The 10,562-nt window shown below is 38.1% G+C and overlaps 2 protein-coding genes across 2 annotated transcripts; both read left to right on the plus strand.

The window, feature by feature from the left end:
- The first annotated feature begins 401 nt into the window (after positions 1-401).
- On the plus strand, positions 402-3,310 carry LOC104227908 (galactan beta-1,4-galactosyltransferase GALS1). Its single transcript, XM_009780283.2, has 2 exons — positions 402-1,583; positions 2,165-3,310. The coding sequence occupies exons 1-2, from the start codon at positions 502-504 to the stop codon at positions 2,523-2,525; spliced, it is 1,443 nt and encodes a 480-aa protein (XP_009778585.1). The 5' UTR covers positions 402-501; the 3' UTR covers positions 2,526-3,310.
- Positions 3,311-5,586: 2,276 nt separating this feature from the next.
- On the plus strand, positions 5,587-7,891 carry LOC104227909 (protein RGF1 INDUCIBLE TRANSCRIPTION FACTOR 1). Its single transcript, XM_009780284.2, has 4 exons — positions 5,587-5,769; positions 6,338-6,538; positions 6,621-6,836; positions 7,289-7,891. Exons 2-4 carry the CDS (start codon positions 6,356-6,358, stop codon positions 7,595-7,597), a joined length of 708 nt encoding a protein of 235 aa, XP_009778586.1. The 5' UTR covers positions 5,587-5,769; positions 6,338-6,355; the 3' UTR covers positions 7,598-7,891.
- The last annotated feature ends 2,671 nt before the right edge of the window (positions 7,892-10,562 follow it).

The raw sequence follows: 10,562 nt of genomic DNA on the forward strand, positions 1-10,562 counted from the left end.
CGCCCGCTAACCGAACGGGCTGGAGTTTTTCCCGTTCAGCCCGTCCCAGCCCGCCCGATAAACACCTATAATTGAACTTATTAATATTGATATATGGATAATGAACTAAATATAAAGTATAATAATTTCAGATTTTTGAATATCCAAAACTTTGAAGTGCCAAATCCAATATTCAGTTAGAAATTAAAAAAATTTTAAAATTAAATCCAAAATCCAAACCAATAATTCAAAAAAAGTTTCCCCAAACTATAGCTACCCTACTGCATGTATGTCGTAGTACTATAATATTTCGAGATCAAGAAAGAGAAATGGCAAAACCGGTAATAAAGTAAAGATCCAAGTGCCTAGTGGTAAGAGGAGGAAAGCGTGGACAGAAATGTTGATTGCATAGACTACAACTCAATACAGTCTCACACTCAATCAATTAAGTGCCGGACACCATCCCATTGGACCCTTGTCTTTCTGTCTCTTCCACTTCACTTTCCTCTGTTTTCAGCTTCAATGGCTAAAGACCCAACTCTCTCCGCGGGGAAAATGTCCTTCTGCTTCGACACCAAGCCTTTAATGGCCACATTGCTCGCCTTCACCCTTGTTATGCTCATCTGGAATCTTCAGCCTTACTACGATACCATCATTAATTCCCCTGCCTCTCCCACTCCCACTCCCACTCCCTCTTCTTCTAAACTCTCCATTTCCGACCCTAACAAACGAACCTTCCGTGCCTACGGAAATGCCGCCTCTCTCTTCGTTCAGATGGGCGCCTATCGCGGCGGTCCTACCACTTTCGCCGTCGTCGGTCTCGCTTCCAAACCTCTTCACGTCTTTGGCCGCCCTTGGTATAAATGCGAGTGGATCCCCAACAGCAATGGCAATACCAATGCCAATGCCTCCTCCTCTGCTTCTAAGAACCTCAAAGCCAAAGCCATTAAGATCCTCCCCGACTGGGGCTACGGCCGTGTCTACACTGTAGTCGTTGTAAACTGCACATTTGCCGTGAATCCTAACATCGATAATAAGGGAGGGAAGCTCATTCTCTACGCTTACTATGGGGAGTCACCTAAAAGATATGAGAAAATCACAGCATTGGAGGAAGCACCGGGGTCTTACAACGAGTCCAAGTTCAGCCCGCCATATCCCTACGAGTACTTGTATTGTGGTTCGTCCTTGTATGGCAATGTGAGTGCGTCCAGGATGAGGGAGTGGATGGCCTATCATGCTTGGTTTTTCGGGCCTAGCTCCCATTTCGTGTTTCACGATGCCGGTGGGGTGTCGCCGGAGGTAAGGGCGGTGCTAGAGCCGTGGATACGTGCTGGCAGGGTCACGCTTCAGGACATAAGGGACCAGTCCGAGTTTGATGGCTACTATTATAACCAGTTTTTGGTGGTGAACGATTGCCTCCATCGCTACCGACACGCTGCCAATTGGACTTTCTACTTTGATGTGGACGAATACATTTATCTTCCCGATGGCAACACTCTAGAATCCGTGCTAAGAGAGTTCTCCAACAATACTCAGTTCACAATTGAGCAAAATGCCATGTCCAGTATGCTCTGCTTCAACGATTCCTCTCAGGACTATTCCAGGTATATATTCCACAAATTCCAACTTTTCCTTTCTCTACTTGTACGACTCCGTAGACTTCGTCACTGAGCTGATTAATAGTTTGTTTCTTTTCCATTTATATGCCTTTAGTCATTGTTGTTCTTGTTATCCTGATAACTATTGCTACTGTTACTAAGTTGCTTCCAATTTTCTCTCTTGGGCAACTAAGTAAGAGTATTGGAGCTAATCAGGAACTAAGACTTGATTGATTTTTTAATACCTATTCGCTTTATTAGTAAGAGGCAATTTTGTGCTTCATTGGCGTCATCAAATTTAGGAGTTGCTGATCTAGTTTTGTACCATCAATGCCTGTTTTATTTGACCTTGAATTTTTGTGATAATCCATTCCTTACTTAATCTTCAGTGCATTTGGTGTTTGCATTTAGAAAATAAAGGATGCAGTCAATAGCATTGTTCAAGTAGTCACACTTCTTTCTAGGACTGACCATCAAGTCAGCAATGAAACTAAAAATCATAGACATTTCTGTGCTCATACATAACCTCCATTTGATAACCCTGTGTTGGTTTTTCTTTCCTTTCTCATGTATGGTGGTTGTTACAGGCAATGGGGCTTCGAGAAGTTACTGTTTAGGGACTCAAGAACTAACATTAGGAGAGATCGGAAGTATGCCATTCAGGCAAAGAATGCATATGCAACAGGCGTACACATGTCCGAAAATGTAATAGGGGGCACGTTGCACCAGACAGAAACCAAGATCCGCTACTATCATTATCACAACTCCATCACTGTACACGAGGAGCTCTGTCGTGAGTTTGTACCCTCGTCTTCTAAGCATAATATTACCTGGTTCGATAAACGACCATATGTATACGATGACAACATGAAGAAGCTCGCCCAAACCATCAAGGATTTTGAGCGCCATACCATCAATGTAGCTCCCGACCATACCACCAACTCATAGGAGTACATTATTTCTTTCTTTCAACATCACATACAATATTAAATGATTTAGTCTGATTATAGGTTTTTACCACATTTACCAAAATGAAGAGAAGGAACAACCTTGAATTACAAATCCCGATTGGTGAAAAGTATTACGTAGTAGAGTAACAGATATTGGCAGAGCTCTTCTTTTCGTCTTTGTGGCTTGAGTGTGTCTGTCTCACCTGGAGTGCTGTTGAAGCGTGCCCTACTCTTCAATGTTGTCGGTAGTTGGTTCTTGCCAGCAAAGCAACAGTCCCCTCCTCCTGTGGGGTTGGGACATGAGGCTCACCACAGTTTTGCTTCCTCTGTGGCTCGATTGGTTTAGAATATGAAATCATGTGTATCCACAAATTGCCAAAAGGGAAAGAGTTAGGTCTATTGTTGATTTGAGGAAAAGAGGGAGTCAGGGGCCGGCCAAGTCCCCGCCAGGATTTGTCTGTAAATGGTAAGCGTTCTCGTTTCTTATATGACTTATGTATTGAACTCTTCCTTGTTAAACTTGTCCAGAAATCTCATATAGCCACTTAAGTTGTTATTGTAGTGACTATTTTCACTCATTTACGTAGCAGTTTGTGGATTTAAACAAGTTACTTAAAGAATAAATGCCACTGCTAGTGCTATAGAAGGAAACTCTATGTAAAGAAGCTCTCACCAGTTGGCCTTTTGTCTGTTTGCAGTTAAGGGAGTATTATTTCTGTGTAGTACAGTACTGAAAATATAATTGTTAACATGAATATGTAAAACTCGCAGCATTATGCATTATTCTTATGTCTTTCTTTTTTAGGGAACCTCTATTAAGATCATTATTATTGTTTAATTAGGGAAAAAGCTGCTCCATTTGTTATGTACTACTAATGGATTGTAATGATTGAAAATGAGTAGGCGATCTGCTATTTCTTAAAATAAAATAAAATAATTATATGGGTCCAACAAATGATGAAGGGGCACATGTCCTTTTGCATAATTAGTTCTCTAATCCTTCCAATCAAAATGATGCAACCAACTTGCCCCACTTCGAGATCCCCTTGCATGACACAAGTCATAAATTTTGTGGTTAATAAGTGTAAGCCTATAAAGCTTTAGCCTGTTGGTTAAGACAAGACTATGCTCTCTTGCTCTGGCTTTCAGATATCATATTATAATTATATCTCTCCTTATAGATCGATTCGGGTATATAACCACCCAAAATTTAGCAAGTTGGGTGAATTATTGAGAGAGAAACTATTTAGCTAGTGTTTGGCATGAATTTCCAAATTTATTTTGAAATTTTTGATTGGGATGAAATTTGATTTGAAGATAAAATGTGTTTGGACATCAGTTTTCAAAACATATTTCCCAAAATTTTGTTTTGGAAAAACATGTACTATATTATTAGTGTTTGTAAATATTTTGGCCCATAACCAGCTCAAATTTGGGACTTGGAATTTTGCCAAAATGTACGGCCAAACATGTGTTTGTCAAATAAAATCCAAATTTATTTTGACAAAATCTATGGCTCCTTAAAAAGAGCTTTACGATAGTGACCTGTGAGATGAGTTGGCTGGGTTAGGTCTAACAGGGTTTAAAAAAACCTTTTCTTTTCTTTGTCAAAGGTTAAAAAGAACTTAACCGTGACATTTTTTATTAGCAAATCATCCGCGTGAAAAGGAAAAAACTTACTTGCACGAATTTAATGAGAAACAAATAATTTTGCCGTGTCATTATGGTTAAGTGCCTTGGCATTCCAATTATAATTTGTAATTGTTGTGATTAATTATTTGATTTGGTACAGATAATTATTTTCCATCGAAGACCTTGATGATGATATGGCAAAGTCATGTTCTGTTTCCCCCTCTATCTCTCTGGAACGAATGTTTGCCTCCACCATCACTCTATTAATATCAATTTGCCGTAATGTAAGTGAAAGTAACAATCTAAACGCACAAATTTTTGGCAATTTATTATGTAGTTAAGCCAATCAAACTGTAGTTACTTATTGAAACCCACAGGCGTCACGGTTTTATATTATTTTAACTGACAATAATTAGGTATGACAAAATTTATTGAACTAATCACCAAATTGTTCGTTATGGTGTTTCCAAGTACATTAGTATCAACATGATAGTACAATCGCGTTACATATTGTTCCTAGGATAACAAATATCTTAGACATCATCTAAACATATGCTGGAAAAATAAAACCCATTGTTGAACATTCACGACAAACTTTAACCTTACAAGTTATTTGCGTAATTGATAAACAAACGAAAAAGAAAAGAAAAAGAAAACATGCGAGACTCGAAATCGAAATTGATAATTTAAGATCCTGGTTTTCTTGGGGTAGGATCCTCGTTTATGGAAAGAGAGCAAGCCCATGCCAACGTGGATGGCTTTTTTAGCAAGTCCAAAAGATTTCGGGTTGTGATCCACCCAAATAAAATACCTAGTTGGACGTCTTCTGCCCAATTATTGAAAACAAAAAATGGAATGATAATTATTGTCAATGATCGTTTGGTTCGTAGGGGTAGGAAAGCAAATGATTTCCTTAAAAACAACTTTTATATATGGTTGGAAGGGAAAACAAATGCTAAATTATTCACTTTAAATCAAATGACTAACTACACTGACCTCCCCTCTACACTGACTACAAGTAAAGAGACCTCCCTTTTAGTTTAAAAAAGATTTTCTGAGCTTCCCTCCATTTTAACCTTGGTTGATATACAGTATCAATTTTATTCTAAAAAAAAATAAACTATATAGTATTAATTTATTATCGGATTGCAAGAGTATAGGATATACTATTCATTGTCACCATGTTATTCTTAGAAAATATAAGGTAATCGTCGACTATATCTACTTAAAAATTGGGAGTATTTATTTGATAAAACATACTAGTATTTGTTTGTTCATTTATTATGGGAAGCAATGGATAATGCTATGATATCACTATCCCTTTTCTTTCTTTTTATATATGAGACGATCATTATCCTTTTCATTTTTTAATTTTAGTATGAATTATTACATGGTGCTTAATAAATAGGGGGAATAGTAGAATAAGCGTATTTCTAATTTGTGACCGCCTTACAAATGTCTTTCAGTCGCTTTCCTTCTAGTCTTTCCCTCTTCCTTCACCAGTCACCACCGTCTCTACCTTTCATTTCCCCTTAATTAACCGCTGAGACGTTTTTGTTCTTCCTTTAGCTCTCTGCGCCCAACTCTTATCCATCTCTTGCTCGCTCAAGGTTGTTTCCTAATCCTCTCCTCTCTTTCTTTTTTACTTCTTCTTGAAACTAGTTAAGTATTAATCTAACTTTGCTTCTCGTCCCTCAAACCAATTTTCCTTTGACTAATTGAAGCTACAATTACCCCCAAGGCACCAACTATAACATTATTATCAAATTATCATGGTAATTAACTTTGATTTTTCAGCCTCGCGAAGCTAGGAATTTTTTCAAAGGTATTCAAATTTGAAGTAAGTGTAAAAAATTTCCTAACAAAAAGTGTTCAATATGTGTTATATACCTCTAAAATATAATATTTTACCTATATACATATTGTAATTTTTCGACGAACCCTTGTGACCATGTCGCTTCGCCACGGCTCACACTGAAAACAGTGTGGATATGCAAATTTTTTGTGTGACTAGTATCTCTAATCCTGTGTATTTCTTTTGTTTTTTTGGTTAGCTACAACCAATATTTGTACTGGTACGGAATAGTTTTAGCTTGTTCTGGTGCATTTGGGTTCTCTCTTATCTCAAATTGATACTCATATATTTGTACTAATAAGTTCTGTTTGAGTTTCCAATAGGTGAGTGAAGTGGTTGGAATGAGGAATGACTATTTTGGACCGCCATGGTTGAAGCCGCTGCTCAAGTCTAACTACTTCCATACTTGTCCAGTTCATGAGGATTCAAATAAGAGTGAATGCAATATGTATTGCTTGGACTGCATGGGAACTGCTCTCTGCTCTTACTGCTTGGGCAATCACAAAGACCATCGCCTTGTTCAAGTCAGTAATTACTGACCGATGCTTTGCTGTTAAGTTAATTACTACTCCGTATTAATGTTTAATGCTTTTTTTTTTGGTGTAGATAAGGAGATCGTCTTACCATAATGTGGTGAGGGTGAAGGAAATTCAGAGATACATTGACATTTCATGCATTCAGACATACATTATTAATAGCGCCAAGATTGTGTTTCTCAATGAGCGGCCGCAGCCCAGACCAGGAAAAGGTGTAACCAATACTTGTGAAATCTGTGGCCGCAGCCTACTTGACTCATTCAGATTCTGCTCCCTCGGCTGCAAGGTAAAATCTTTTGTCTCGTAGATGTTCTATACTTGCTGTGCATTTCGTAGATGTTTATATATGGATAGTTTTGGTTATAGCTGATTCAATTTGACATTAACCTGGAAACTGGAAAATTGGAAGCAGTTATGGTTTCTGTTTTCCCTGTTTCATATGACCCCAAACTTAATAGTGTAAATGTTACAGCATGCTCCCTAGCTCATCCAAGATGACGCTTGGTCAAGATTTCCATATTCAGTTTTGTTCTAAATTGGTTATATATGGAAACATTTTGGTTAATTAAGAACGATTTTACTCTCTTCCTATTATATATTTTACTAGTGGGGCAATTAGTATGGCGGGATGTATTCATCTTGTCTCGTTCGTAGCTCACCTGTATAAATTTTGTTGGGCTAGAGTGTGTCAGTATTACTAATAATAACTAATTTTAATGCGATTTTGGGTTGGAGCAGCTGAATGGTATAAAGCGAGGTGATGAAGAGTTGACATTTACAGCGAAGGTGAAGCCAAATCAAGGCTTTGAATCCGATGAATCATCGACCCCTAAGAAGAGGCAACGCAGAGTATTTGGGTTTCGTCATCTGAATATTGAGGGACATATTGCATATTCCGATCCCCTTGAGACGGACAAATCGTTTGGTTCTAATTCTGGAGATGAAGAAGCATTCCACATCTACAATATGTCTCCTGATACGCCGCCTATCTACAACCACAGGAATTCAAGCCGGAGGAAAGGCATCCCTCATCGTGCCCCTTTTTAATACACAGCAAAACAATAAGCCCTGTCACATATATACCTCAACTATACATACAAGCATGTGCATAATTAGGTAGCTAGGAGAAAGTATAGGAGTATGATACCGCTATTTGTTATGCATGTATAGGATGTTTTAATGAATCCTTTTATGTTAATTTACTAGCAGCAGTAAGAAAACAGGAGCAAAGAAGATAAACACAAGTAACAAGATGATATACGTAGAAATCAATGATGTATAGATTACAGGTTGGTATATATTGTGCCTGCTAGAAGAATATTTATATATTTTTATGATCAATTCTTCTTTGCCCTCATGGAAATGATGGATCTTGGTATCACTAAAGGTTGGTGGATGTTACTTGTTATTATTAACATGGCATTTCATTAGAAAAATATCTGAGTATAGCTTAAGATCCTCAGTGGCCTAGTTGTTCAGAGTAGCTCTCTGGAAGAATCGCGCGAGGAAAAAGGGGACACGTGTATGATTGGGGCTAAAATTAGATTTCAGCAAACGGCTTTGACATGAAGGGAAAAGCAAACAGGCCGTCTGGCCGCTTCACTGTGGCTGCGCACGTGGAACTTAACCGTTTGACCACTTCACAGTTGATGGCGCAGCTTAGAATAGATTACAAGACAAAAGAGTTCGGTTAATTAGTGTACTTGGAAAAGTTTTATTATGTTATTGTACAACTGACATTAGTTATGTGAGGTTTTCTTTTATTTCACATATTTGTGGATATAATCTATACTTTTGGGTCCATAAAATTGTGAGAAAAAAAAGATACCTTATATAACTAGTGTAAGTTGTATGACACACAAAATAAAATTTTCCGTGTAACTGGCTCGGCAGCTGATTGTTTTGTTCATAATTGTATCATCAGAAATAGTAACAACTGACAGATGGAATGCTCGAGTGGTGTAAAATGGAAAGAGGGAAAGAAAAAGAGTGATGGCATCAAACTAAAATTGCTATATTGTTGAGATGTGTATCCAACCATTGTCATACAGTTGTCCATAATGAAGAATTGATACAAAACTAAATATGTAGGCAAGTACGTGAAACGTGAAAATGACACTGATTTTAAAAGCAAAATGGATTAGGGGAAAGTAGTACAGTAGAACACACTGGGGCCTACTATATGTGCATTCATGTCAAATTAAGAGAAGTTTTGGGGCACACCTTACAGTGTTACGTTACGGCACCGAGGTGGAGTGGTGTATGACTATTTCGAGTCTGGACAAGGACTTGGCGCTTTGTCCTCATCCGCATGTATCCGTAAAAGGCCTAATATCAAAAAAAAATAATAATATACTACAGTCAAATCTTTTTATAACAATTTTATTTGTTTTAATAATTTTTGGTTGTTATAATAAAATATTATTATAGAAAATATATATTATAACATAATATAAATATCGGTTCTAGACAAAATATGACTTTTATAATGAATGACTATTATATGAGGATGTTATTATAGAAATGTTTGACTGTTTGACTCAAAAGATATTAAAACCTTTTTAAACAAATCAATTAATAATGAAGGGGTAAATCCTAGTTAAAGATAATTAACTCTAGATCCGAGATGAGTAATATGAATACAAAAATATAGCCGAGTATAAATATTGGCCGTGATTATGGCCAGATTTAATAGCATAAAGAAAGATGCATTAAATAACATTAAGTGACAATAAAATGTAAATAAAGAAAAAGATTCACCCAATTTTGAGTGAGACGGATCTTCTTTCATTTGATAAAGACGAATGATAGACAAATGCAAGAACCTTAGGACCCTTTTTGGATCCGATGAAGGTATGAGATCACAGATCCTCCAGAGAGGTGTGTTTACATATTTTTTAGAGAGAGGGAGAGGGAGCGAGAGAGAGTCCCCTTTTTGGGAAGTCCTCTCCTCCTATGTATAATGGGGTATCCATTGAAAATCCTAAAAAAAAGTACAATTTAGAGGGAATATTTGGTAGAATATTCCTTTTGAGTATTCCAAAGCAAACTAGTTATTTCATCACTGCACTGCCCGACCTCGGCCTTATTGATGAGTGTCCGACCTCGGTCTGTCCGATCTCGGCCAATTGGTGACTATCCGACCATGGCCTGTCCGACCTCGGCCTTAGGTTTCCGCGTGTCGAATTTCTCTAATCTAATTTTGACTCATACAGTTAGTCCCTCCGCTTATCGAGGTTGTCTCTTGGTCGAGCTCGGTGAGCGGACTTTATTAATCATAGTTCGAGAAATTTGGATGGGGAGGTCGACTAGTATGGATTGCGGCTGAGGGTGCCGATGCCGAAGGAGAATTTCCTGGAGGTGGTGGTGAAGAGGGTGGCGATGGTGACGTCAAGTGAAAAGATAGCTGTCTTTTTTTTACTATCGATCCAGGTCGTATGTAATCTGCGACTATTTGCGCAATGACTTTATATAAAGAAGAATTTTTCGTTGTTATTCGCCTTGTACTTTTCTATGTTTTTGCTTTTCACGATTTTGGTGCGAGGTAGATTCCCGCATGGTGAATCCCGCTCTTTCTTTCCCTTTATATTTTCTGACGGCACTTGGCCTTAGGAAAATTTCGAATTCTCTTTGGCGATGGCTCGTAGCCCCGAGGGTGCGGTTTCGAACTTTTATCGAAATATCAACCTGTCGTCGTTCGATCGAGGTCGAACTCTTCTTTTTTTGGCAAAGGCCCTTGGCCTTAAAGGGTGTTATTTCGAACTTATCGAAATGTTAACCCGTCATCATTCGATCAAGGCCGAACTCTTCTTCTTTGGCGAAGGCCCTTGGACTTAAAGGGTGTTATTTCAAATTTATCGAAATGTTAACCCGTCGTCGTTCGATTGAGGTCGAACTCTTCTTTTTTTGGCGAAGGCCTTTGGCCTTAAAGGGTGTTATTTCGAACTTGTCGAAATATTAACCCTCGTCGTTCGATCGAGGTCGAACTCTTCTTCTTTGCGAAGGCTCTTGG

The sequence above is a fragment of the Nicotiana sylvestris genome, chromosome 4 (genome assembly GCF_000393655.2).
Source record: "Nicotiana sylvestris chromosome 4, ASM39365v2, whole genome shotgun sequence".
In the NCBI taxonomy this organism is placed as follows: domain Eukaryota; kingdom Viridiplantae; phylum Streptophyta; class Magnoliopsida; order Solanales; family Solanaceae; genus Nicotiana; species Nicotiana sylvestris.